This window comes from Antennarius striatus, chromosome 18 (genome assembly GCF_040054535.1).
Source record: "Antennarius striatus isolate MH-2024 chromosome 18, ASM4005453v1, whole genome shotgun sequence".
Classification (NCBI taxonomy): Eukaryota; Metazoa; Chordata; class Actinopteri; order Lophiiformes; family Antennariidae; genus Antennarius; species Antennarius striatus.
In genome coordinates, this window is record NC_090793.1 from 19,770,679 (window position 1) to 19,797,377 (window position 26,699).

The 26,699-nt window shown below is 45.2% G+C and overlaps 5 protein-coding genes across 6 annotated transcripts; 3 read left to right on the forward strand and 2 right to left on the reverse strand.

Annotated features, from left to right (window-relative positions):
- Positions 1 to 1,490: 1,490 nt before the first annotated feature.
- ipp (intracisternal A particle-promoted polypeptide) lies at positions 1,491 to 4,915 on the forward strand. Its single transcript, XM_068340073.1, has 10 exons — positions 1,491 to 1,886; positions 2,165 to 2,559; positions 2,640 to 2,851; positions 2,920 to 3,139; positions 3,218 to 3,367; positions 3,458 to 3,625; positions 3,702 to 3,839; positions 4,045 to 4,167; positions 4,274 to 4,494; positions 4,689 to 4,915. The coding sequence occupies exons 2-10, from the start codon at positions 2,226 to 2,228 to the stop codon at positions 4,911 to 4,913; spliced, it is 1,791 nt and encodes a 596-aa protein (XP_068196174.1). The 5' UTR covers positions 1,491 to 1,886; positions 2,165 to 2,225; the 3' UTR covers positions 4,914 to 4,915.
- Positions 4,916 to 6,361: 1,446 nt separating this feature from the next.
- LOC137611917 (transmembrane protein 69-like) lies at positions 6,362 to 8,223 on the reverse strand. 2 transcript variants are annotated; one of them, XM_068340080.1, is made up of 3 exons: positions 8,085 to 8,223; positions 7,170 to 7,215; positions 6,362 to 7,052 (listed from the first exon to the last, which is right to left on the reverse strand). In XM_068340080.1, exons 2-3 carry the CDS (start codon positions 7,206 to 7,208, stop codon positions 6,363 to 6,365), a joined length of 729 nt encoding a protein of 242 aa, XP_068196181.1. In that variant the 5' UTR covers positions 7,209 to 7,215; positions 8,085 to 8,223; the 3' UTR covers position 6,362. The 2 variants fall into 2 exon arrangements, with proteins under 2 accessions (XP_068196181.1, XP_068196182.1); XM_068340081.1 differs by lacking the exon at positions 8,085 to 8,223 and adding an exon at positions 7,670 to 7,956.
- A 344-nt stretch (positions 8,224 to 8,567) lies between these two features.
- On the forward strand, positions 8,568 to 16,962 carry gpbp1l1 (GC-rich promoter binding protein 1-like 1). Its single transcript, XM_068340076.1, has 12 exons — positions 8,568 to 8,705; positions 10,042 to 11,361; positions 11,820 to 11,934; positions 13,347 to 13,476; positions 13,604 to 13,926; positions 14,003 to 14,078; positions 14,160 to 14,356; positions 14,438 to 14,581; positions 15,770 to 15,925; positions 16,005 to 16,129; positions 16,227 to 16,329; positions 16,511 to 16,962. Exons 3-12 carry the CDS (start codon positions 11,875 to 11,877, stop codon positions 16,685 to 16,687), a joined length of 1,491 nt encoding a protein of 496 aa, XP_068196177.1. The 5' UTR covers positions 8,568 to 8,705; positions 10,042 to 11,361; positions 11,820 to 11,874; the 3' UTR covers positions 16,688 to 16,962.
- Positions 16,963 to 17,255: 293 nt separating this feature from the next.
- Positions 17,256 to 20,526, reverse strand: LOC137611915 (histone-binding protein N1/N2-like). Its single transcript, XM_068340078.1, has 13 exons — positions 20,417 to 20,526; positions 20,202 to 20,313; positions 19,666 to 19,746; positions 19,459 to 19,562; positions 19,083 to 19,373; positions 18,926 to 18,993; positions 18,764 to 18,843; positions 18,612 to 18,685; positions 18,303 to 18,491; positions 18,068 to 18,222; positions 17,930 to 17,971; positions 17,785 to 17,853; positions 17,256 to 17,566 (listed from the first exon to the last, which is right to left on the reverse strand). The coding sequence occupies exons 2-13, from the start codon at positions 20,300 to 20,302 to the stop codon at positions 17,465 to 17,467; spliced, it is 1,356 nt and encodes a 451-aa protein (XP_068196179.1). The 5' UTR covers positions 20,303 to 20,313; positions 20,417 to 20,526; the 3' UTR covers positions 17,256 to 17,464.
- Positions 20,527 to 23,621: 3,095 nt separating this feature from the next.
- On the forward strand, positions 23,622 to 26,387 carry LOC137611918 (peroxiredoxin-1). The gene is made up of 6 exons (XM_068340082.1): positions 23,622 to 23,713; positions 24,646 to 24,758; positions 24,899 to 25,052; positions 25,135 to 25,257; positions 25,345 to 25,475; positions 25,936 to 26,387. Exons 2-6 carry the CDS (start codon positions 24,653 to 24,655, stop codon positions 26,016 to 26,018), a joined length of 597 nt encoding a protein of 198 aa, XP_068196183.1. The 5' UTR covers positions 23,622 to 23,713; positions 24,646 to 24,652; the 3' UTR covers positions 26,019 to 26,387.
- The last annotated feature ends 312 nt before the right edge of the window (positions 26,388 to 26,699 follow it).

Sequence of the window (26,699 nt, forward strand, 5' to 3'; positions counted from 1 at the left end):
GTGTGGACAGTGACTATTACCATGCCAATTGAAGTAAAAATGTCTCAGAAAGTGAAGAAAAAAACATTTTTTCTTGTTTTCTTATCTCTTAGGCCCATTAAGAATTTTTGATCAACATTTAAATGGAAAATTATTTCAATACAAGTTAAATAGTTTTTGTCAGGGAGGATCTTTACTCCATTTCAACCGCGGAAACCTTTTGGCGACCTTTTTGTATGTTAGGACAAACATTTCACTGCAAAGAAAATGAATATTACTCTTGACAAAATGTGTCTTTATATTTTAATAATGTTTTTCGCAGCTGACTTGGTCCACAGGCTGAGGCTGGCCTGCTATTAAATTAACACAAGATATTTTAAACAGTTAATTTACTAGCCTGACATAATTGTCGTGAATGTGGGGAAACAGGATACATTGATGAATTAACATCATGGGAACTCAACAAGTTCAGGTTGATCAGATCGGCACTGATCTACCTTTGAGTTTTAATTGGCTAATCTTGGTGCCGCCACATATTTTCTAATGCAACATTGGCTGCGTTAATCCATGTGACACATTGAAATAGCAGGAAAAACAAGTCAAGTGACAGTTACAAAGTCCTGTAACTGTCACCGATGTTTGTTCACCTCTATTCAATGGATCAGATATATCCGATGGGCCAAAACAGTACAAATGTTCTGTATGTTACAAGCTTTCAACATAATATTTAAACTAAATTTAATCCAAAATACTGATTATATGATACTGGACAAAACCCACTGGATTGGAGACATGGCCTTCACTGGAAGGGGCTGCAACTAACACAGCTGGGGATAAATACACTTGAAATTACAATTCTGATGGGGGAGGTTTTGACTTGCTATAAATACAAAAGTAATTCACATGCTAGGTTTTTGTGGCTGGTTAAGGAGTATTTTTTTTAGGATTTTGTCCTTAGGCAACACTGCCATCTGGCGGGTTTTTTTAGTCACGACAAATCTGTGACTAATTAATTTTTAAATTATTTTTTATTCATGGATTTAAAAAAAAGTAAAATAAGAAATAATGCAGGTACAATAATAATTTTACAAAATGCGTTTGTGGAACAAGTCTTTTTTCTCCACAGAAATTAACTACGACACATATTTTTTTTTAAAGTTATTGGTTATCGGTTAGTCAAGACTGATGATTTACCAGTGAGACTGGTGCTATCGATCCCCGAAAACGGGATTGACAGCTTGCGATGCAGCGGTTCCCTGCATCCATATGAGTGAAATAACGGGTCACAGGCAGCGAGAACGAGCCGGATCTTCACATTTATTCCGTGTGTGTTCTTCTCTGAGTCGACACGGTGAAGTTGCTATTTATAACGCTATTTGTTTAGCTTTTTGTTCTAAGGCAACACTGCCATCTGGCGGGTTTTGTGACGACATATCTGGTACTTTTTTTATTTATTAATTTGTAGATTTTTAAAAAAGTAAAATAAAAAATAAGGCAGTGACAATAATAATTTTACAAAATGCGTTTGTGTAATAACAACTGTTGTTTCTCCACGGAAGTTAATTACGACACACTTTTTTTTTTTTTAAAAAAAGGTTATCGGTTATTGTTTAGTCGTGACTGGTGATTTACCAGCCAGACTGGTGCTGTCGATCCCCGACAACAGGATTGACAGCTTGCGATGCAGCGGAAGTTCCCTGCATCCATATGAGTGGAATAACGGGTGAGAAGCAGTGAAAACGAGCCGGATCTTCACATTTATTCCGTGTGTGGTCTTCTCTGAGTCGACACGGTGAAGTTCGGCTCGGCAGTGAAGCTGTCCGCTTCGGTTTGGAGGTTGTTTTCGTCAGTATGAGGAGCGCTTCCACCCCGGCTCCGGCTAACCTACCTGGCTAGCGGCTGCTCCGGTGAGACCAGCAAGACAGTCGCTGTTTTCTCTCTATTTTCCTTTCGTCATTTGTATTTTCTGACCTAAATTTGCTTGGATTATTTATTTCCAAACGTTGAATCGAATTAGTTACTCTGTGTGTTCTTAATTTAATGAATCGAGCCAAAAAAGCCCAACAAGCGGACCCACAGTCAGACTGTTCTCTTGTTTAAAGTGACAGAAATGATTAATCAATCATTATAATATTGCATAATCAATCAGGTAATCGAAGCAGGTGTATCATTGCTCTCTGAACAGAGAGGGTCTTGAAGACACTTGGATCACCTGTGGAGTTGGAGTCTGACCTCTACCTGCTGCCATGACCTCCACCTCTGAGTCTACGTCCACCTTCTCCGGTGCCGCTGTCTCCATGACGATGCAGGCCTCCGAGCAGACCACGCTGACGGCGGACCACCACGCCAGACTCATCCTGGCTCGGATGAACAAGATGCGTCTCCACGCCAACTTCTGCGACGTGGGGTTAAAGGTCGGTGGGAAGGTCTTCAGGGTCCACCGGCTGGTGCTGGCCGCCAGCAGCCCGTACTTCTCCGCCCTGTTTTCTGTGGGCATGAGCGAGGCGAGCAAAGACGAGGTGCAGATCCTGGGAGTGGACACGGAGGTGTTTGAGGCTCTGCTGGACTTCATCTACACAGGTCAGCATCAGAGGCGATGCATCCATCCACAGTGGAATCTGTGTGATCTTCTGCTTTCCTTCTTGCGCCCCCTCCCCCAGGTGTGATCAGCGTGACGGTGGAGAACGTCCAGGAGCTGATGGTGACGGCGGACATGCTCCAGCTGAACGAAGTGGTGTCCATCTGCGGAGAGTTCCTCAAGGGCCACATGGACCTGTCCAACTGTGTGGGCATCTTCCAGCTGCTGGAGCAGATCGCCTGCATGGACATGCTGGAGTTCACTGAGAACTACATCCAAGTTCACTTCCTAGAGGTGCGTCACGTTGTTAGACTGATCCAATGCGATCAGGGCTGCGTGTGACTGAAGTTTCTCTCCTTCAGGTGTGCGTCACGGATGAATTCAAGGGGCTGGAGAAGGATCAGCTGGTCAGGCTGCTGAGAAGCGAGGAGCTGAGGATTGAGGATGAGTACCAGGTCTTCACCGCCGCCATGGATTGGGTCCTCCAAGACGTGGCCAAGAGGAAAAAACACATCGTGGAGGTGTTGGAACCGGTCCGCTTCCCTCTGCTGTCTCCGCAGAGATTGTTCAAGTACATAGAGGGTAAGAAAACAACCCCCCCGTCTTGTTTTTTGTTCACAAAATTCAGGTGTAAATAACCTTCTCAATGTTTCTGTGAAGACATTACCGACTTCAGCCTGCGGGTGGCGCTGCAGACTCTCCTGAAGGAATACACAGAAGTCACAAAGTCTCCCCAGAAGAAGAAGATGCAGCTGCAGCCGGATAAGATACGACCCCGAACGAAAGCCAGGAAGTACCTCTACGCCATAGGTGTGACATCACCTGATGATGTAAGCGAGACGTTTTCAGAGACGCCGTTTAATCCCGGTTGTGTCCCTCCTTCTCCCCCCACCCTATCAGGAGGCTACACCCGGCTCCACGGGGGCCGCTGGAGCGACAGCCGAGCGTTGTGCTGCGTGGAGCGCTTCGACACCTTCAACCAGTACTGGACCACGGCGTCGTCGCTGCACCGCGCCCGCAGCGGGCTGGGCGTGGCCGTGCTGGAGGGGATGATCTACGTGGTGGGAGGTGGGACGTCTCAGGTGGTTCGTGATCAACAGATCTGAACAGCGGGGGATCATTTAGTGTTTTTTATTCCCATCAGGGGAGAAAGACTCGATGATCTTCGACAGCACTGAGCGGTACGACCCCGTGACCAAGCAGTGGGGGCCCGTGGCGTCCCTCAACTTCCCTCGCTGTGGAGTCGGGGTCTGCTCCTGCCATGGAGCGCTTTACGCTCTTGGTGAATGCCACAGAAACACGAGCATTATGGGAAAAAAAATACATCCAGTATAAACAGACACGTCAAAATCACACTTGGTTCTACTAATTCTACTAGGATTAAAAACACTTTTAAGCTGCAGCATAAATTTCCCACCTTTTAATGACTGAAAGCTAATATTTTGACGCTGCTGCTGTATTTATTTATATTCCTTTGGCTCCTTCAGGCGGTTGGATTGGCTCTGAGATCGGGAAGACGATGGAGCGGTACGACCCCGAGGAGAACAGGTGGGAGGTGATCGGCACCATGGCGGTTCCTCGCTACTACTTTGGCTGCTGTGAGCTACACGGTGTGTGTTCTCCCCCCATTTTGTTCTGAAATAAACGCGTATAATCCAGTCGCTAACACACACAGTCATGACAGATTATTTCTTAACAGCTCTGAACTCTTCTCAGGGTTGATTTACGTGATCGGGGGGATCAGCGATGAAGGGATCGAGCTGCGTTCGGCCGAGTCGTTCGACCCCATCGCCCACCGGTGGAGATCTCTGCCCGTCATGACCACCAGCCGGGCGTACGTGGGCGTGGCCTGTCTGAAAAACTGTATCTATGCTGTCGGCGGCTGGAATGAGGCGCTGGGAGCGCTGCAGACGGTGGAGAAGTACTGTCCTGAAGAGGTAACCTGGAGGGAATCTCACTGACAGCTGTCTTTTCTTTCTTTTTTAATACTTATATAGTATTTTCCGCACTATAAGGTGCACCTAAAAGCCTTTAATTTTCTCAAAAACCGACAGTGCGCCTTATAATCCAGTGTGCGTAAAATCCTGTATGTATTTCGTGTCCTAACTTCTCCTCTTTGTTTTCTCCGCAGGAGAAATGGACCGAAGTCGCCTCGATGTCTAAAGCTCGCGCCGGCGTGTCGGTGTCGGCGGTGAACGGGCTGCTTTACGCCGTGGGGGGCAGGTTCGCCAGCAGAGACTTCTCCGCCCCGGTCACGGTGGACTCGGTGGAAATCTATGACCCCCACCTGGACATCTGGACTGAAGTGGGAAACATCATCACCAGCCGGTGCGACGGCGGCCTGGCGGTGCTCTGATGGATCGATGTCGGTGGAACTTCACAGGAGGGTGGAGCAAAGATCCAGATGAAAGGAACTCGACCGGGAGGTTTTCCCACTTTTTGAACATTTCAGTTTAGGGTTGTGATAATTACTTTTAAATGGAAAGAGAAGAAGAGTCACGCAACTGATGAATGATTCAGACGTGGTTTCAGAGAAAGGAAAAGGAATCGTTTTTATCTTTCAGAAGTTTTTCCATCAAACATGAATGTGGTGTTGCATTTATTTGTGTTTGTTTATTTATTTGTTTATTATGGGGCTCAGTTCTCTGATTGGTGACCCAGTCGAACACCTGTTACAGGTTTTTATTTAGTCTCCATATTGAAAGTTTGACAATTTCCCATCTTTCCCAACCGACTGTGAGCATGAATGATGTTATCATTTAGCTCGATGACCCGCCAGCATGGGACTGATTGGTGACTCTGTGGGGGCCCCAACAACCACAGAGGAGGAGAGCGGCCCCTGATTGGCTGAGGGCTCTTGTGGCTCGTAGCTTGTCATTAGCATTAGCACAAAGTCTCTGCAGTGTCGTTTTACTGACAAGAATTTTTACTCTTTGAATAAAAATAACACAGGAGGTGTTGAACGCCGTCGACAATTTAAACGTGTTGTTTGGATCCATCTAATAACACGATTGGATAATGATTTGTTATTAATTGCTACTCAGCCACTTAGCACGTTGCCGTTCAGATGATAATAATGTGTTTTGCTCTTATGAAAAAAGTTGGTTGAATTAATTGTGGAATGTTGAATTTTCCCTGTCACCTGCAGGAGGAAACATATTAGAGTGGAGGGGCGGAGCTATTATGTCACTTCCTGTTGGGGAAAAACAACTTATTTACAGCGACTAGAGGATGGATGCGTTCTGTTGGAGGATTTAAACACCTCTTCGCTCAGAATACTTTACAGACGTTCACTTTCCTCCTGTGTATTGTGAAATTTTTTGGTAATTTTCACTGGATTATTTCTGTAGATGATGATGTGAATACTGGTGTCTATTAACTATTTATGTAGGACCAAGCAAACAGAATTCTATCATTTCATTCATCAGTGGCTCCTGAAATCGCTGAAACATCTTTTATTAAAAACAGACATGACTGAAAAATAACTGCATCTTCCCTTAACCTCCGTTATTTCTTCTTAATCAAAAATATGAACAGTATGACATTTTTCTTGGTTATTTTACACATTTTTGAGAGTAGTCCATGCTGGATTTAAAAATTAACTTGCACTCGACACACACCTTCTACTCCAATGGATGACTGACTTGTTGTATAAAGGTGTGTTAGGATTAACAAAATTCATCTTTGCCCAGATCCACCCTTTATAAAGCATCACACAAGTTTCTCCATGACAAACGGTTACAGAGGAGAATTCCCACACAGCATAAATAAGTGAAGTCCAGTGAAATGCACAAGTCATTTGGAGTCACTTCTTAATCTCACTGATATTCTGCTCAAGGCAATATTTCTTAATTATCAGAGTAGCCACCAGCGAGAAGGTGGCAACCAGAGTGAGGATAGTTCTCATGGCTTTGAACCAGGGGGGGTAACCTGGCAGTAACGTCAGGTCGTAGTGCAGAGTGAGACCCAGTCCCATAATAACCAGCAGGGCGCCCTCCACCACGTTGTCCCTGCAGAGCAGAGCCATCCAGGCCAGGAGGGACGGCACCACACTGTTACCCAAGTTCATCCAGTCGGGCTGAGCCGGGCTACCAGCGGGGAGGGCAAACCCCCACCAAGCTCCCCCGAGGAAGGAGACGATAGACGCGCCGTAAACCATTTGAGCAAAAACCACTTCAGGGTAGAAGGATTGTGTCGCAGCCATGAAGGTGGGGGCTGACAGGAATGGGATGAGTCCTGAGAGTCCAAGGATTATTGCAGGTTTGGGGGCCTGGGTGAGCGCCCCCAAACTGAACTTCCCTTTGCTGGCGGCTCTGTCCGTGGTTCCTTGTGAGTCCCCGTGGCAGAGGCGTGAGGCAGGACTGATGGTCCATCTGTGGGTGGACGTGGGTCTGGATTGCTTCAGCGCTGAGGAGGCGTGAGCGTCAAACCGCAGCTGGAAGCTGCTGAAGTAGCCTCGTGCTCCTGTTTGCTGAACACATCTCCATTTTGGAACCTGAGAACATTAAAATTAGAACGGTTTAATCAATAAGTGTGGTTTTGTAATGCTGGGACACAACAAAACAGTCTTAATTAGAAAGCAAGTGGTATTGATCAGTGTTTATAGACTCACCCCGGAAACCAGGTGCCTCACGGATGAAAATCTAATCATTTTCAATCTGAAAAAAATTAGCCAATCGTTAATAATAAAGCACTCCTCATAGCAGACAAACTCTGGACTTTTATGAAACACAAAAAACTCTCTCAGAGCAGAGGAACGCTGCAGCCTGCTCACACATGCGCACTATATTGTTGGCATATTATATATTATATATTGTGTAATTTCCTCTGGGATTAATAAAATATATAGTGTATCTATTAGGTCAAAGCTATGCACTAGCTTTGACCATAGATCAAATTCTATCTATGTATACCTACCTATGCATAGGTATGCATGGGTAGAATACCTATGCATAGGTATGCTAGTGCATACCTAAGCACTAGCTTTGATCTATGGTCAAAGCCATGCACTAGCTCTTTACCATAGATCAAAGCTAGTGCATAGGTAGATCAAAGCTAGTGCTCTTACTGTCATTGATCAAAGCACTTGCTTTGATCTAAGGTGTTACTCACACTGGCCTTCTCCCTCGTCTTTCTGTCTTATCCGTTCAACAAATGTTGGAATTTGACCTTGACCTAGTTTTTTCGAGGTCAAGGTCATCATCTCATTCTCATCCCCTTTGCTGCCAGAGTGATGAGCTTTTTGTTTCATCTTTCTATCTGCGACGGTTACAAAGATAATTGGTGGACGAACGAACGAACGAACACTGACGACGACATCAGCGCCTTGAAGCGGGGTGTAAACAGATGAGCCAATCGTTAGTGATAAAACTGCTCACAGGTGACGCACTCTGGACCTTTATCTACTGAGATAAAGGCAACCACCGCTAACGGCTAGCATTCACGCTTATCGTTACACGCCAGTCTTTCTCAATCTGACGCAAGTATACAATTACAATATGATTTAAACCATAGATGTTGCAATTACCTAAATGTTGTTCTTGATTTGATGTCATTCAATGGTCTGTAAATGGCACTGGAGGTAATAGGAACAGTCGAAATATATCGTTTTACCAGCTGCTGTGAGGTCGTTTAACTGCTATGTTATCGGTGCTCGATTAAATGCCTGTCTCCTGATCTTTCAACGCTGAATGAGATTGGTGCCGTTATCGACTAGTTTTCCTGTCACTGACGGAGGAGGTATTAAGTCGCATTCAACACCGGTTAATGTTAATAAACGTCTTACTCAACAAGGTATGTGTAGTTAACGCTTTAAAACTCCAAATAAAATAATTTTAGGCGTAAACGCGTAGTTCTAATCGATAAAAAATGTGTATGTAAATGAGTAACTGTTGGATTGAATAGCCGTGAAAACACAGTGGAACCTCGTTTGGCTGCATAATCCTGACGGCTCTTGAACGTCGCATTACTGAGGTTGTTCGAATCCCCCAGTGCCAGCGCCAGTGGTAAGCGCTCCGAAAACCCAAACAAACACCAACAGCCGTGTGATTAAAGAAGTGTATAGTTGCGGAAAAGTATTACAGCGTTAATGTTCGCATGGGATATAAATGAATAATTCTTTACGGATGGCTGACTTGTGCGGGATAAGGTAAGAGCTTACACGGCAACGTTATCGCCATGAAACAGTGCAAGTTAACTCGCTAGCATTTAGCAATTTGAATGTGTGCTGCCGCTGCTAAGGTAGCCATTTTGAAACTGTGTTTCAACGAAGCCATGTCTGTTTACCTCTATTGTATGTTCGCGACAGCTGCTCAAATAAACTGTTATAACCACCGTGAACACAATAAATGCGCTTTTGCGCTGCTAACCCCCCCAAACATACCAATTAATTTGAACTAGTTGCTAGTTTTCGTTAGCTCTGGTGACGGGCTGAGTAGCGCAAGCTGCTAGCTAACAATTGCTCCACTAGCATTAACCTTACTTAAGTGGAAGTAGTTAGCATTCACTAACAATCTCCTAACGTTTCTAAGTAATATGAAGTAGTTATCTAACACCATAGCCGCTGCGTATATAATTTAATATCGATGCACTGTGATCAATAACAATCGGCTAGCTAGCATCATAAAACGTGCATGTGTGGAATCGATCTGCTGTAGTAACGTGTGTTTCCAACAGTGTGTAGTGTATTTGATTGAGTGTGTGTGTGTGTGTGTGTGTGTGTGTGCTTTCTTTTTTTTAATTCGCTTTTTCTGTCATTTATCCCCGTGAAATAATTGTCCATGCTGGATTTTGTTGCCCCTGTCTGTGACAAACTCATTGATGGTGAGAACTTATGTAATACAGTCCTTCAGGGGGAAGATGTTCACCAGTGGCTGCTTGTGCATCCACTGTGTGGTTTTACTACTAGTGGCAATGCATTGTGGGACATTTTTGATCAAAGTTTATGAATCTGGCGAGACTGTAAGCTTCAGCTGCGCCCAACATTACACACACATCCAAAGTTATTCTGACCTTTTGTGTACATATTTTATTGACAAAACCAGACCCAAATTTTACAGACAGTTACCAAGGTGTGGAAGTGTTGATTCAGCATTTAGTAATTTGTTATTAGTGGTGTTGTGGCTTTTTATTGCATCATTCTGAATCGTTTTATACCATAAAAAAGTAATTTCCCTATGGGGATCATTAAAGGATTGATTATTATTATTACAAAAGTATTTCACGAAATGTTTTGGTCATTTATGTTTTATCAAGAATGTTTCTTCTCAGTAAAATGCAGCAGCACCTCAAACATACAAGAAAAGAGTTTCAACAAAAATTGAACGGTCTTAACTTTCTTAAATTTAGGGTTTTAGGTTATATTAATTTTACTAGATGAGACAGATATATAATATGATTGCAACTAAGCTTAACATGAATGTATGTGTGTGAATGTGAGAAAGAAAGAGCAATAAGATGATGCTTTCTGTGTTTCTTTCTTCTAGGTCTGGTCCGTTCCTGTGCAGATATCTGTGAAGTCTCAGTGACAGAAAACGGCACTAAAACTTAATCAAGAAGAAAAGCAAACACACTTTTGGCTAATTTTGGAGCTATTCTATTTTTCAAACTTTTTTTTTCTCCAGAGAGAAAATTGCAGAAGCTTTCACGAGGATTTCTTTTTGGGCTTGTTATTTGCCATGAAAGGACTTTTGACCATCTTATGACACCAAGACCGTTTTACTTGTGGAGGATTTTTTTTATTTTTAGGTTTTGACCTTCCAAATCTATGAAATCAGAGCTCTATCTTATATCTGATTCAACCACAGACCACAATACAATTAAATGGGAATCTTGCAAATGTGATAACCCAACAGATGAAGATAGTAACTGTATTATAATGCATAATTCAGCACCATCTCTATTTCTTTAACCAAAACTGAAAATGTCAGCAATGTAACATAGGATTTTGCTTCCTTCATTGTCATGTGACTCTGAATCTTTGATCATTGTTTCCTAAACATCAGTCTTTTTTCGATAATTTAATGAGGTGAGCAGCGGTTTTAAGTTTCCTCTATTCCCAGACTGTTTTCAGTACTAGTTTTTTTTTTCTACATGCTTTTCAGTAGATCTTAAAATGTTCCGGTAAAAGGTGAATCGACACAAAAACGTACTGGCACGCGGTGTGGCAGGACAACACCTGTCTCTCTCTCTCCCCTCCATCTGCTGTCAAAGTGGAACTGCTACACAAACCGCTGTCCATAACCTCGGGCAGAAGACATTCACGGATTCCTTCCTTAACAATAAGACACCTCTGTGCTTCCTTCACATCAGGACAAATCATCTGTCAAATCATTCGTCGTTGCCAATCAGCTTAAAGTCCAATCAAGTTTTGAGTCTTACTCCTGTCACTAAAGAGCAAAGAATCCAGCCTGCCTCCATAAAAGAAAAAACCTGTTCCGGAAACAGTTGGATTTCATCAAAGAAGTGATCAACACCAGAATCTGGAACCAGAAGGGAAGTGTTCCCCCTCCTAGACCCCCGCGCTGCTTCTTAAAACGCCACTTCCTGTTGGCCAATTCTCTGGATCGCCATTCCAGATCATTCCTGCGACCTTCCGACCCATCTCTCAGGGTTTCATCCTGGACGAGCTGCCTCTGGGGAAAGGGGCTGTGCTGTCCTGGCAGAGGTGGAACGGGGGGGTTGTCGGTGTGCCGCTCCCCATCTGTCGCTGCACACGTTCTGTGATCAGTGCAAACAGGCTTGAGGAACCAAGCCCAGCCGGACCAAGACAGGAGGCAGAGGACTTCAGAGCCACAGACTCTGGGGTAATTATAAAGTCTCACCCGGTCCACTCCCGTTTGGATGGAAACTGTTTAATTGATTGCTTCACAAATCATGTGAAGGTGTTCATTCTCACCTGTGTACCTGATAGCGTTTGAAGTCACGCTAGCAGGTTTAGCAACATGAAGCATGTAGACCTATACAGGTGTGTCACGTGCACGCGTTGCATTACTCGTGTCATGCGTTCTGTCCAGACTGTCGGCTTTACAGATGGAGCTGCAGCGACTTGAGCTTTGTTGTTTCTGCTAAGAATAGGACTCTTCCTGGCTCCGCTTAACGGAGAACGTTATGCATTGAAATATGAAATCAGTAACGCTAGACAAAAAAAGCCGTGAATCAGAACTGGATAAAAGAGGATTTATGGCGCTGAAGATGAGTGTGAGTTTAAATTGTGGAGTGTTTTCTTTTTAAAAATGTTCCCGTTGTGTGTTTCTCCTGCCAGATCCTGGCCATGAGGTTTGATGCCTCGATCCACTGACCGGAAACACTGGACCTAAATGGCGCAGCATGACTTTGTCCCTGCCTGGCTTAACTTCTCCACGCCCCAGCCTGCCAAGGTGTGTGTGTGTGTCTGTGTGTGTGTGTGGAGATGTACACATCTTAAGCTTATGACTGTCAGGTATGAATGTATGTCTGTATTCCTGAGTCTTGATATTCAGTGGATTCACATTCTGACTGACGCTCTGCACCACCATAGATATCTAAACAGTTCACATAATAATATGTGTTCAGACTTTTTGATAGCCTAGACTATTACTTATTTTTCTGAAATAATGACTGTTGCTGATGAAATGTTGGGCGCAGTAGAGTGATAGACGTGTGTACACGCGTGTAAAACTGTGTTCTCTTCTTTCATTCTCTGAGGGATCGTCTGATTGGTTGGTTTAAGAGGAGAGGAGACTGACACAGTTCTGTTTGATTTCTCAGTGTTCTTGCGGAGTGAGAGTTTTATTTTTATCCTACCTTCCTGCCCACTCTGTCGGGGTTTTGAACGTAACGTTAATTGCAGCACTTCCTCCATTGGTCCAGTTTTTTAATTATCTTTGCGGAGGATTTTTCCTCATTATCAGTTTTGTAACAGGAGCAGGAATTTAACAGTGATTCTGTTCTCCTGGAGAGAACGCAATCTACGGCTGTAGATGCTTTATTGTTTATCTGTAATAAGGTTGTTCTATAAATACGATGACCTGATTAAAGTGTTGACCGTCCCAACATGGTGACCCGTGTTTAAGTTGTCCCAGACCGTCTGACATCGCTCAGTAATGTCATCAGCTTTATTTCTGCCCACAAGGCTCAGATTGACTTGAAGGAGACGCAGCAGTCCAACACAAAAGTTGTTTTAACCTCAGGAAATTGGTGTAGAATTGATTTCTGTGGCGTCATTGGGGTTATCTGTGTTTTTGTTCAGTGTATAATGGAGCTGTTGGAGATATGGTCTCTTCAGGTTCAGGTCATGGGGGGCGGGGGGCTTGTCAGAGATGCTCGACGTGTTTCTGATGAATAAACCTCAGTGAAACCCGACAGGCATGCAGCGAAGTGAAAGTGAAATAGGGCTCAGTCACTTTCCTTCTTTGTCACGATATTTTTTAATCCTCTATTTGTTGTCAGGATTACAGATTATTCTACTGCCTCGGAATATTTTGTATCATCTGTTGGAAGTTATAAAAATTCCTTGTTGAAGCTCACAGGAATGAGCTGAGGATCTCCTTACTTGATCTTTGGCCTATGAAGGCTTATGCACACTGCACTTTTATGATCCCGCTGGCTTCAAACGCACCAGAACGTCTTTTGTTATCGTTCTAAAATAAATTCTTGGTTCTTATGACGTCTATTATTTCCCCAAGAGTAGAAGTGTACAGCTCGACGGCTTCGCTTTGAGTTATTTTAGTTCTCAGAGAGACAAGAGCGTGGAGGGGATCGTCTGTTTCTCCCGGCGGGGGTAAAAACTGTTCTTCCTGTCGTCCTCCAGTCCCCTGCTGCCAACCTTGAGAAACAAGGCGAGCCCCACCTGCACAGAGACGGTCGAACCGCTGTGAGCCGCCGCCGCCACAACTCTTCTGATGGTTTCTTCAACAACGGCTCCCTACGCCCCCCAGCAGGTAACGGCTCGGAGCGGTCGCCTCCCTCGACCCCCGTCACAGAATAGAACTCATCTTCAACGAATGGCCTATTTTAAAACCTTTTTCACATGTCTTTCACCCACTGTTTGTCCCCCCCCCCCGTTAGGTGACGGATGGCAGCAGCCCTCTCTGCTGCTAAGGCATGACTCGGTGGACTCGGGGGTGGCCAAAGGAGGGCACGGCGGGCTGGCGGGGGGCTCGTGTTGGAAGGACACACCCAGCTGGCATGGAGCTCCACGGGGGGGGCCCCAGGACGGCCACCACCACCAGGGACGCCACCCCAAACGCGTAGGGGGCGACAGGGACAGGCAGGTGGGGCACCGGCAGCGCAACGGCAACTTCCACCCCCGCAAGGGCGCCTCGTACCCGGACAAGTTCCCCACCGAGGAACGCAAGGACGACAAGCTGAAGTTCGTGGAGGAGGACTTTGTGAGTGTGAGACGTCAAGGGGGGGGGTGAATGTGAGAAACGGTTAAATCATTTGTCCCATGTTTGTCTTTCAAAGCCGTCCCTCAACCCTGAAACAACTGGAAAGCCTGGGACTCAGATGCGACCGGTGGCCCCCCATGCCGGAGTGTGGGGTAAGAGTCCCACTTTTTAGCTTCTAGCGTTAGCTTCTCGTTTCTGTTTCTGTAACCTTTATTGATGTGACGATGCTGCAGAAAACCCCCCCAGCGGCAAACAGATGGTGTCCAAGATGCTGGTGATCAAGAAGGTTTCCAAGGAGGACCCCAGCACCGCCTTCTCGGCGGGCTTCGCCACCGCCGGCGCTCTGCCCACCAACGGCAGCAAGGTGCCCATCGTGGGCTCCAGCGTCTACAAGAACCTGGTCCCAAAGCCCGCCGTGGCCCCCAGCAAAGTAAGAGCCTCCGCGGCACCGTCGTATGACAGAGAAGACCGATGGAGGGATGGTCACGTGACTCGGTTCTTCCTCCTTCAGAGCGCTCAGTGGAAGTCCGGAGGGAGAGACGTCACCAAGACCGGGCTCCACATGCCGGGTCGAGATTCCGTCTTCACCAGCCCTGTGTCTGCAGCCAAACCCAGCCCCCCAGTCAGCGCACCACAGCACAACACCCCGAAAGAGGTGAGGCCCCGTCCCGTTCTCACCGGCCAGATCTGAGCCCACATTAGTGTCGTGGGTATTTTATTTTGAAAGGGCTAAACAACAGTTCACGTCACCTCCAGAAAGTAGTGCATCCCCGGGATGCGCTGCAAGAAAAGTTTGTGCATCCCAAAAGTAAGAACAGAATATACGGTAGAAGAGTACGCAAGGATGGAGTTTTACTAATAATACAATTTAAAGCCAAACAAACTTAATTTGTTTTTATTAATAACATCATAACTGTTTAAGTAAAAAGAAAAAAGTAAAATTATTAGTTTTATCAAAATGTTAAAGCCTGGCAGTCATTTAAAAAAAGGTTTTAAAAATAAAGATTTAATAGTTAGTTTTCTTTTCCTTTAATTCATATTTTCTCCTGTGGACACTGAACCAAGCTGACAGAACACACATTTAGTAATATCTGTAGTAATATCTGTAGTAATATCTGTAGTAATATCTGTCTCTGTTTCTTCATTAACTGTTGATTGTTTTTATTCAAGAAAACACTCATTGTCCCTTGGTTTTTCTCCACCTTTTGCATCTGTTTCGGGGGCATGGTGATAATTAATCAACCTTCAGTTGTACAGCGCTTTAACACAAACCCAACAGGACTCTTCTTGTTGCTCTGGAGGGTGCAACTGACTCCTCCCGCAGCGTGTGAAACGAACACACGTCGTGTTGCCGTTTGGTTGATTTTAACAAGGTGCGACATCCAAACGTAATGGAGATTTCCGGGTTCGAAATTTAAGGGGATAAATGGAAAAATGGTGAATATTTTTGTTGAATGTTAGTGCGTTTAAAGCTTGAGTCCCAGAGACGCACGCTGTCGGACGGTCGTGTGTCTGTCAGACGCACACGAGAACGCTGCTAAAACATTTTTAAAACGCCACAATGAAGAAAACGGAAAAACTGATCCAGATCCACATCAGTAGGAGGAACCGCCTCCGAGCTGAATCAGCAGTTCTTTGACTCATGAGTCATTACATGACGCCTCCCTAGCACACACTCACACACACAAATCACAGGTTTAAGCTCAACACAGTAATTACGTGTTGCCGTGGTCGGCGTGAGGCGACCGAACACATCTGCTAGAGGCGTTCCATCGCCACCGGCTCCCAGTAGTGAATCAGCGTTTCAGTGGTTTGCTTTGTCACCCCCCCCCCCTCCCTCCAGCACCCATCCAGCACGACTCCCCCCATCGACATCGCCCCGTCGAGGCTGAAGCTGATGCGCCGCGGTCCGGACCGGAAGAGCGAGTTCCTGCGAGCCCTGAAGGACGAGGGCACCGGGGAGCTGACGACCAGCAGCAGCCCGGGAACGTCAGGAGAGGTAGGGGGGGTCAGAACCAATCAACACCGGGTTCCACAGTCCTGTTGAGCCACGCCCCCTCACCCGTGTGTCTCCTCAGGGGGAGAGCAGCACCCCCGAGCCCAAGGCCTACAGCGAGGAGGTCCTCCACGAGAACGGCCTGTCCTACTCCCTCAGCGACTCGGACACCGAGCACCTGTCCAGCTCCCTGGAGGCAGAGCACCGGTAGGACGCCGCGTCACTCACACACACACACACACACACACACACACACACACACACACACACAGGACTAACTCCAGCGCCGCCACCCCCCCTCCAGGTTGCTGAAGGCCATGGGCTGGCAGGAGCACCCGGAGAACGACGACAACTTCCTGCCTCTGACGGAGGACGAGCTACGAGAGTTCCAGACCAAAACGGAACAGGTGAGCGTTATTCCACTCCTTTGATCTGGATCCATCCGTCACCATGGTAACATCCGAAAACGACGAGCACATGCTCTTATTTTGGCGACCCGGACTGGTTTCCTGAGATGAAACCGATGGAGTTTGTTCTGTGGCGTTTTTAGCGTTTCCCGTCTCACTGTCTTCCTCTCCTCTCCCCCAGCTGAAGAGGAACGGCTTGCAAAGGAACGGCGCCCTCCCCAGGGGGGTCACGCGGGGGGTCACCCTCCACTGCACCCCCTGGAGGAGTGTGGCGGAGGCCGACGTGGAGGAGGGCTCCGAGTCGGAAACCAGTAGCAGCAGCCAGACCTCCGACGACGAGGACTGCTTCAAATCCTAACGTGGCTTTACGGAACAAACCACCACCCAGCACCACAGCCAACAACACATCCCAGCAAAGCAACCCCCCCGCCGCCCAGCCCCCCCATCTTGTTTTTAGAGCACCATTACGATTTTTTTTTTTGTTGTTGTCATTCTTGCACAAGGGAAAAACCAATCATATCCCAGTGAAGGAGGAGATTCCTGCTCCGCCAGACGTCGTTTTCCCTGCGTTTCCTCCTTCACTGCAGCCCCCCCCTTACACCCTCACACCCAAACCCCCCCTTTGATCCCCCCCCTCCTCCCTCTTCCTTTTTTCTTCCTCGCTTTGTCGAACTGAAGTGTTCATCGAGAAAAGGGCAATGAATGCACACTTGATTCTGCTTTAAACAGACTAACTCATTTCATTGATGATGCTGATGATACATTAATGATATTAATAAAGAAAAATTGGTTCCTGACAAGCTGATATGTTTCAATATGAATCTGGCTCCTGTGGTGTTTGACGGCGAACGGCATCGTGGGAAATCGCAGCGAGCGTTTCGGCCCCGAGGTGAGAAATGAAGACGAGGGTCACGTCAGAAGCCTGTGGTGCGTTCAGGGCCTCAGCGCTGAACGCGTTATCAAACGTTTTATTGAGGTCATTAACATTTAAACAGCAAACGTAGAGACGTTAAAGTGGCACAAAGGTGAATGTCTTTGGGGGCGGGGCCAGAACTGTGTTAACTTCCTGTTAAACAGATTAACTGGTAATCACATGTGGATCACCTGAATGCGTTGGTGGGCGTGTCCGTTGGCATCAGGGGGCGTGTCCGTTGGTGTGAACGCCGTTGGACTGACCGGCATCCTGCTTCACCTTCTTCTTCGGACTTTCCTTCACCGGACTCTCCTCCGGTTTCCTCTGAAACACACACATGAACGTCATCCAGAACCCGATTCACATCCAGTCGGGACAAGTTGTGGTTTGAACCGGTTTCACAATCAGCTGTGTGAACAGCCGGTCCAGAATTCATCGGGCTTCTCTCTTTGCAGAACCGTTCCAGCTAACCGGTCGTCGTCTTGAAGGGAATCCCTCATCAGAACTTCCTGTTTACAGAACCTGAGTCGTGTCCCACTCACCTTCTTCCTGACCAGGTGGGAGATGTCAGAAACGGAGGCGTGGCCGATGGTGGAGCCGGCGCCGCTGACCTGGACAGAGAACCACCAGAGATCAGCGTCTACCTAATGGTTCCTGCAGGTCATCTCGACCCGATTCGTTCCTCACCTTGGAGCTGGAGTCGCTCTTCTCTGCAGCGGATCCTCCGTCCTGACACACAAAACATGAACTTCATCGTGTTTCTGGTTTGAACACAAACGTTTCTTTTTTTAAACCTTGGAATCGACGTTTCTCCTCTTTCCTCACCGGTTTGTTCTCTGCAGCCGTCTTCAAACACTCGGACGCGTCCTCCACCTTCTCCTGGATCTCCGGCAGCAGAGCCTCCAGCTCCTCCAACTCCTTCCTCTCCTCGGGCAGCGCCTCCGGGCCCTCGGCCCCGTCCAGCAGCGCCCGCAGCTTGTCTGCACGACACGACGAGTAAAAACGTTTAGAAACGGCGGCGGTGCGCGGGTTTCCGATCTTCAGGGCGAGACGCGCTCACCCAGCCTGCTTCTGATGACGGAGACGGAGCTCCTCAGCTCGTCCACGGCCCGGCGGTGCTGCAGGTCCAGGCTGTAGGTGAGACCCAGCTGGTAGTGGGTCTCGGCCAGCAGGCGGCTGTCTGCTTCCAGGTGCTTCAGCTGCAGCTTCAGACACTCCTGGAAATCCTCCAGCGCCTGCGTGTAATTACCTGGAAGAGGAAAAAAACATTAGAAATGAAGAAAAACGTCTTCCAAAGAGTTCTACATCATTTGGTGACATGCATGAACTCATCTCCAGCTTCCAGCCAGTCGATCTAACTTGTTTGTACCTGACTCAGCAGAAACTTCCCCCAGCTTCAGGTGAGCCTGTGCGGCCATGAGCTGCTCCTCCTTCGTCTCCTTCCTGAACAAAAACCAAGCAAAAATGTGTTTTAAAAAAATCACACATGGACGATGAAGACGCTCACGAGGTTCCGCTCACCTTTTGTAGATGACTTTGGCCACTTCCAGCATCTCCCAGGCCAGCTGCAGGTTCCCCACCTCCTCCTCTTCATCACTGTCCTGAAGAACACAGAGTTTAGATCCCATCCTTCCAACGATCACCGTTCGTTCAGCCGCGACCCGGAGCCCACGCTTCAGCTACCTTCTCTGCAATGTTTCCTCCTTCATCCTCCATCTCCAGCTCTTCCTCCTCCTCCTCCTCCTCCTCATCTGAAACATTAACAGGTGAAGGAAACAAAAGCGTAAAAAACTAGAATTTCATCCACGCACGTATTGATTGTTGATTATGTAAAACTGACTGTCAGGATCCGCTTCTGCTTCCTCCTCTTCCTCCTCTTCCTCAGCCGTCTCATTTTCAGGCTTTTCTTCACTTCCCGTCTCCCCATCCTTCCCACTCGTCTCCTTCTCCTCTTCTTTTATCGCATCCTGCTGATCGTCACCAACCCCGTCTTTTTCTGCGTCGCCGACCTTCATCTCTTCTTCACTCTTCTTCACTTCCACCTTGGCAGCGCCTTCAGGTTTCTTCTCTTCGTCTTTCTTCTCTGCCATGGCGTCGTACACCTGATGTCGCAGCTCGTCTCGGGCCGTCTCTGCGGAAAAAGGAAGGAGGAAGTTTAGCAACTTCCCTTAAAAATTCAACTCATTAAAAAAGAAAATAATTTAATTCAAACTCACCATCGATGTTTTCTGTGCTCTCAACGTTGGACACCTGGAGCTTTTCTTCCTCCTCTTCCTCTGGTACTCCTTCCAGAGCGTTTCCCAGGACAGAATTGTCCATCCTGCGGTAAAAAATTTGTTTTTAGATACAGAAAAGATCCCAAACTCTTCTGGCTTCAGTCAGAAATAATACAGAAAACAAAATTCAGACTTCAGCGATCTTACCGGGACAAATCCAGCAGAGCTTTACCACACCAGAAGAAAGCCTCGCCACACTCGTCTGCAGTGTCGCCGTATTTCTTAGCTCTTAATAAAATATAAAAAAAGGAGGTACGTCAATCAACTGCTTTGTTGGTGTGAAATATCTCCGTGTCCAAAATGCACTGCAAACACTTTTAGGATTCAGACAGTTCAACTATCAGGTTTTTTTTTCATTTAAATTTGGTGCAAAAACTTCAATTTTGCCATTAACACATAATAAAAACAAACGTGGATGAATCAAGATTTCTCACTATTAGGTGCAGTTGGATTTGTGTGTGTGTGTGTGTGTGTGTGTGTGTGTGTGTGTGTGTGTGTGTGTGTGTGTGTGTGTGTGTGTGTGTGTGTGTGTGTGTGTGTGTGTGTGTGTGTGTGTGTGTGTGTGTGTGTGTGTGTGTGTGTGTGTGTGTGTGTGTGTGTGTGTGTGTGTGTGTGTGTGTGTGTGTGTGTGTGTGTGTGTCAGATATGGATGGATGTGCCCGCCTCCCTCTCCCTGAACTCACAGCAGGCCGCAGGCCTCCTGCAGGGCGGACACCGCCTCCACCACCCGGCCCATCACCAGGTGCTTCCTGCCCGCGCCGATTAGCTTGTTAGCTTCCTCCATGCTAGCGACCCCTGGACAGAGAAGGACTCGATAAACAAACACGAGTATAAATAAACACACATGAGTGTAAACAATACACACGTCCAGCTGTGTGTCACGTCTGTGGAAACGTACCTGACCGGAGACACACCGACTGAACGGAACCGGCTGGTTTCCTTCCCCGCTGTGCGCGACTGCTGCGTTGTTTCAATTTGGCGCCAAATATTACCTCCCTTTCCGGTCTATTTCCGGGTTCCTAAACGGGAACGGGGGATTTCTTAAAGAGACAGTGTACATTTAGCGCGAGCGACGCCCGCTGCGATGATTATCCGAGATCGCGTTTCGCTACTTACGTGACGTCACAGAGTTCAGAATTAAATGTGACGTTATGAAACATAAATGTGAAAAAATATTTAAAATTTAAAAAAAAAATTTTTTTAAATGAGTAAGTAGGATACATGTCTTGGCTGAAAATCAGATCTCCAATCATCTGTCACTGGAGTTGTAAAATTATATTTGATTAATCAAATCAAACCAGATCAACTTTATAATTAGAACTTTGTATAAATAGCTTTATATACAACTTTATAATTTTACATTTATTTATTCTGTATAAGAACATGCAACACGAGAAACATGTTCTTGTGTTGCAAACATGTAACATGTAACAAGAACAGCAAGTACAAGAACATGCAACACAAAATGCTTCACAGACTTAAAAACAATAAACACAATTAGGTGTATGTGTGTGTGTGCGTACTAGACACACATACATATAGTACATGCAAACACACACATCCATAAATAATGAATTACTCTAAAATGTTTGGGGTTTTTTTAAAAATGGTGATAAGAAGAACGTCGTCTTTATGTGTTTTATTAACTGCCCTGTGTGCAGACGGTCAGCGTCGTTTTACGCCCACATGTCTCCAGTTTATGATCAACGCATATAAGCAGTCACATCAAAGAAAGACGCAGGTGCATTTCCACAGCACTGTTAACACAGACATATAAACACAAACACAATTTACATTATGTACATATGTCATGTATTTGTGTTTATTATGAACCGTGTGTATGCAATTATTGATTCCACAGGATTATCACTATTTATGCTACAGTTCACTCTGGAATATCAAAGAAATAAAAAGGTGCTAGTGGAACGTGTGTGTTTGTCAGTTTGCATTGTATTTGTGTGTGTGTTTGATTCTCTCATGTGTCATGTTCTGCTGTGAGGGACGGGGTGGGGGGTCACCCAGGAGCCCCTCCTGCTGACTCCATTGTACTTGTGCCTCTTCAGGACGAGTCTGGACCTGGCACCAATCAGCCCCCTGCTGAGACGGCCCCACATCATCAGGGACACCACACGCTATCATTTTCCATTGTCATCTGCAAACACAACACGCTTTATCGCACTGAGGTCAATCCGAGTCCACCGGTTTGAGTGGGGATTAATTCTCAGGGAAATTGATTTAGGAGAATCTAATCATAAGATTTGAAGGCTTATCTATAATTTATAATTGCCATATATTGCTGTTAATACCAAGATAGGTGTGCAGCAAATAATTATTTAAATACACCAGTAAAGATAAGAGAAGTACATTTCTGTCTCTTTTTTTTACACGTTAGTTTATTTTAAATCAACAACTTCTCACCTTTGGAAAACACATTAATCATCTTTTAACATCTACACATCTGATTCTGGGTACAAAGGTGTGTGATACACATAGGATGACGTGTGTTTCCCTATTTAATGTAAAGCAGTCGAGCACTCTGTCCAGATTATTCTAATATTCCTCAAACGGCAATGAGAGGATAAAAATACAGGAACCTGTGTTTCCTCATCCTTTGTGATCGGTGGCAGCGTTGCTGGTGATGATTAACGTACCCATGATGAAAACATGGTGAATGAAGGCCTTAATCACTCTGAGAGTGAACGCCCTTCAAACGCCCTTCAAACGCCCTTCAAACGCCCGTCGGATCCACAAATTATGTGCATATTGTGACAGAAGATGAACACAGGAGCGCGTTTGATCACCAGGATCTTCTGAGAGGGGGTTATTATGTGTCATCCTCTTATCTGACCCTTGATGCGGTGCCCATGGCAACGGCATCACTCAGTGACAGGGAGAAAATAGACAAAACAGAAGGGGGGGTGGGCCTGTCGGAGCAAATAACAGTCTGAAATAATTGCCATCTGTCTGGGCTGTGTAGATTCAGGATAAACAGTATTATCAGAGAAACTAGGGATGCAGAAATGATCACAAAAATGATCACAAATATAAAGACGTGCAGTCCTTCAAAATAAGTCCCGACTCATGACTCGAGAGTCAATACAGTTGATAAATAAATATGAATAAATCTTATTATTGTGGCTTCCTGAACACACAGTCGGTTATCAGAGAGGAAGTTCCTGTCACTACTAATATCTACACCTCATGTTTGCCAACAGAAGTTATCTGATAGTCGTAAAAACAAACAGATTAATAGATTAACAAGAAAGAAATAAACTCAACAAGTGGTTGCCTGGACTTTAATCGTGTAGCGACTAAACATTTGATCCACAACAGAGACATCAATGTTAGCGTCCCATTGTAGAAACCAACGTGTGCGTGACAATACCCCAACGGTGGGGCAGTTCCTCTGCAAGTCACTGAGTAAATATAGACGTAGTGAGGAGGAAATAAGACAGAAAATACCTCCAGGGTACTAACAGAAAATGTCGCAACAAGGAACTGCCCCGTCCATCCACCCCCACTGCAAATACCACAGGACAGAGTGGAAATCCAGGGTTTATAAACCTTCATCACCACAGAATGCAAAGGTTTTGAAGCTTTATACATATTTATTGATGTCATTAGGAATTGCAGCTTTTATTCTAAGTACAGGGTTTGTGTTTCTATGAAAGGCCTCTAACAATAAAACTCCATTGTAATGCAAAAAAAAAACCCACAAAAAAAGAGCTTTTGTTTGTGAGTCTGAGCTCTGTCGATGCAAGGAAGTGTTAGAAAATATAATTTAAATTTTTTTTTTTTAAAAACGTGCTTTTAGTCATGTTAATCTATTTTTACAACCATGCGTTGGAGTTGTTTGATAAAACCTTATGAAACGAAAATTTTAATTATGAACGCATTTTTGTCTTACTGCTTCCGGACGTTTTTCCTTCACTTCCGCATTCTGTCTCCTTTCTTGTGATTTCACGTGAAATGATAAATTCCTGGGGAAGGGGTGGGGTGGGGTGGGGGGGGAATGCAAAGTCACGCTGCGTAGCGGAGAGCTGGGCTCGAGCCTCGAGGGATGAGGGGCTGTAGTCTCGTCCTCTGTCGTGTTCTCGCGAGAACTGAGCCCCACTATATATACATAGGAGCAGCCGAGCCCTTTAGCATCCGCTCTGCTCTCTCTATCTGCTGGTCCACGGAGCCAAAAGCTGAGGTATGTGACGTAAAATGAATGTAATTACGTTTATTATTTATATGTTTTACACTTTTTTTTGTGTTTTTTCTCTTTATATGTCTCTCTTTTTCCTTTTATTATACTTATTTAACTTTTTCAATCGGATCAACAAGTGCTTTTTCTCCCCCGAGATTATGGAAAAACCAGCTCGTTTTCCTACGCAGGTCCGTTAAAAGAATCGAAATTTCCATATATTTTACCAAAATTTTAGATTCATGTTTAGCTAATCAAGATGAAAAAAAAAAAAAAAAAACATCGAGGTTTTCCGGTCAGATGTCGGAACCGTTTCCAGAGTGTAAACGCAATCCGGATTCATGTTTTAGCGTAAACGGATGAACGTAGCTGGTATTCTTGAAAAGTATGAAATATCGTCACGTGGAACCGCCCGGAAATGTAGACGGATTAGGTTTAGATGTGGATTACAACCAGATCAGATCAGATTTTATTCTGGTTTACACTATAATAACAGATTATATTCTGTGTTGAACATCATTAAACATGTTCTATATGAATTGTTTTTTTTCTTCTTGTAACAAAGCACACTCACTAAGAGGACATGAATCAGAATGGAACTGCGTTCACACTTCAATTTCAAAGAAACCAGTTTTGACAAATGCAGATGTTTTAAAGCCATCGTGATTGTGTTATTTATTTGAAAATTGCTGCATTACTTCAAAAATGTGTCTTGTTTTTCGGATGTTTTACGGACATTACAATGACTTCATTCATCAAGATGTTAGTTCATGATATGAATGATTAATTACTACTCCATAATGCTTTATTAAGTCACAATAACTGTTGAACTGAAATCTTCTAAATAAGGCATGATTTTTTTGTGGTTGTGGTGTTTTGATTCTGTATGAAAGGAGAACGTGCCGTTGGTGTAACACTTCCTTATTTAATCTGATCAGACTAAAGATGGCTGCTGGGAACGCAAAGATCGGACATCTGGCACCAGAGTTCACGGCGACGGCGGTGATGCCAGACGGACAGTTCAAGGACCTGAAGCTGTCCGACTACAGAGGTAGACCTCCTCCTGCATCCCATCATCCTCTGGGAGGACGACGATTTGATGAGTCCCACATTTGCACTACTTAAGGTTCTAACGGATCCACCTGCCACCTGACAAACAGCTGCATCTGTTTCCTCTTTCCTTTGTTGCAGGGAAGTACGTCGTCTTCTTCTTCTACCCGCTGGACTTCACCTTCGTGTGTCCGACTGAGATTATCGCTTTCAGTGACGCCGCAGACGACTTCAAGAAAATCGGTTGCGAGGTCATCGGCGCCTCTGTCGACTCACACTTCTCCCATTTCGCCTGGTGATGACTCGTCTTGACGTGTTGCAGCTTTATTTACCGTTCGTTGTGCCTGATTATTTATTTTTATTTCACGATTCCAAAGGATCAACACGCCTCGTAAGCAGGGCGGTCTGGGGAGCATGAAGATCCCTTTGGTATCTGACATCAAACGCACCATCGCCACAGATTACGGCGTCCTAAAGGAGGATGAGGGCATTGCCTTCAGGTGGACTTGACTTTTTATGGACGTTCTTGCATTAACTGCATCTGAAGCTCTTGCAGACTCCTGATCTGTTCTTTCTTTATATTCCAGGGGTTTGTTCATCATCGATCCCAAAGGCGTCCTGAGACAGATCACCATCAACGACCTCCCGGTGGGGCGGTCCGTGGAGGAGACGCTGCGTTTGGTCCAAGCCTTTCAGTTCACCGACAAACACGGAGAAGGTGAAGCTTTAGCATCACGTAGACGCCTGTCAGATATTTCTATAAAGTATTTATGCCGTGTGTCATTCTATATTAGATAGGAGTAGATCACAAACACTTATTCCAGATTATCGGTTAGTTACGGATGGTTAAACTTTCACTCTAACCATTAGATGTTTGCACAGGTAGGGCGAAGGTCATAAATAGGTTATATAATGTAAATGTTGGCATTCTTATCAGTGATAAAGTCCACATGCATTTAGCAACCCGATGTAAAGCGAGACGAAAAATCTGGCATGTTTGGCACCTGTGAACTTTGCAGTTTTTTTTCTGATTCATTTCCCTGCTCTAATCCAAATATATTGATATATAACATATATTCAGACTATATAATATACAATCTGAGTATATAAGCATGACTTTAGCACAAATCTTCAGTTTTACCACCAGGGCCGGACTCATTCTAGCTTTATCTTTTCAGTCTGCCCAGCTGGATGGAAACCAGGAAGCGACACCATCAAACCCGACGTTGAGAAGAGTAAAGATTATTTCTCCAAGCAGTAACACGACCAGGGCCAGAGTCTGCTGCCTGCTGTAGGAGATCCAGTTAAATAAAACGTTTGTGAGAACAATGGTTCAGTCAGCGGGGGCCGGGCTCGCGGCCCTCTGGCAGCGAGATGGTTTTTATAATCGGTTCTGTCGTCTGTGGAGTTGTTCGTGAACTTAAGACCTACTTCTGTAATCTTGTCAGGTGTTGCTGTTCTGTCTGAGATAAATGTCAGTTTGCTCCGCCATATAGTTCCTGATTACTGTAATATACAAAGGACCATACAAGAGTTTTATTTGAACGATGCCACAAACACCTCTCCCTGTTCTGTCATTTTTTTTACAGTTACTGACACTTTTTTTCATCGTAATAAAGAATAAAGTTTATCACAGTCTCCATGCAACATTTACTTCAAACACCATAGATAACATGGGTAAATAATAGTCTCTTTGTGCTTGTGTCAATAGGCAGATTACTGAATACTATCTATTTACTTGTGATAAAAATAATATATTTATGTATGTATGGCCTTAGCTAGTGTAACAAACTTTTAATTCATATTTAATTAAGTCTTTGGCTTTGATGATGCAGGAGAGATGTGGAGTTGATCAGTCAGTTTGTATTTCTGTAACACAAGAAAAAGAGCAAAAGAAAGCTGGCAATAATATATATAATATAGAAATAATAAAACTGTTATT

Excerpts from the sequence above, each read along its gene's own strand:
- LOC137611915 (XM_068340078.1), bottom strand. The coding sequence starts at position 20,302 with ATGGAGGAAGCTAACAAGCTAATCGGCGCGGGCAGGAAGCACCTGGTG. Across the intron at positions 19,747-20,201 it reads CAGGAGGCCTGCGGCCTGCT|AGCTAAGAAATACGGCGACA; the intron begins GTGAGTTCAGGG and ends TATTTTATTAAG. Across the intron at positions 18,492-18,611 it reads GGAAGTTTCTGCTGAGTCAG|GTAATTACACGCAGGCGCTG; the intron begins GTACAAACAAGT and ends TTCCTCTTCCAG.
- ipp (XM_068340073.1), top strand. The coding sequence starts at position 2,226 with ATGACCTCCACCTCTGAGTCTACGTCCACCTTCTCCGGTGCCGCTGTC. Across the intron at positions 2,560-2,639 it reads GCTGGACTTCATCTACACAG|GTGTGATCAGCGTGACGGTG; the intron begins GTCAGCATCAGA and ends CCCCTCCCCCAG. Across the intron at positions 4,168-4,273 it reads TGGCTGCTGTGAGCTACACG|GGTTGATTTACGTGATCGGG; the intron begins GTGTGTGTTCTC and ends AACTCTTCTCAG.
- LOC137611918 (XM_068340082.1), top strand. The coding sequence starts at position 24,653 with ATGGCTGCTGGGAACGCAAAGATCGGACATCTGGCACCAGAGTTCACG. Across the intron at positions 25,053-25,134 it reads CACTTCTCCCATTTCGCCTG|GATCAACACGCCTCGTAAGC; the intron begins GTGATGACTCGT and ends ACGATTCCAAAG. Across the intron at positions 25,476-25,935 it reads CACCGACAAACACGGAGAAG|TCTGCCCAGCTGGATGGAAA; the intron begins GTGAAGCTTTAG and ends TTATCTTTTCAG.
- LOC137611917 (XM_068340080.1), bottom strand. The coding sequence starts at position 7,208 with ATGATTAGATTTTCATCCGTGAGGCACCTGGTTTCCGGG. Across the intron at positions 7,053-7,169 it reads TGAGGCACCTGGTTTCCGGG|GTTCCAAAATGGAGATGTGT; the intron begins GTGAGTCTATAA and ends TAATGTTCTCAG.
- gpbp1l1 (XM_068340076.1), top strand. The coding sequence starts at position 11,875 with ATGGCGCAGCATGACTTTGTCCCTGCCTGGCTTAACTTCTCCACGCCC. Across the intron at positions 11,935-13,346 it reads CCACGCCCCAGCCTGCCAAG|TCCCCTGCTGCCAACCTTGA; the intron begins GTGTGTGTGTGT and ends GTCGTCCTCCAG. Across the intron at positions 16,130-16,226 it reads TCCCTGGAGGCAGAGCACCG|GTTGCTGAAGGCCATGGGCT; the intron begins GTAGGACGCCGC and ends CCCCCCCTCCAG.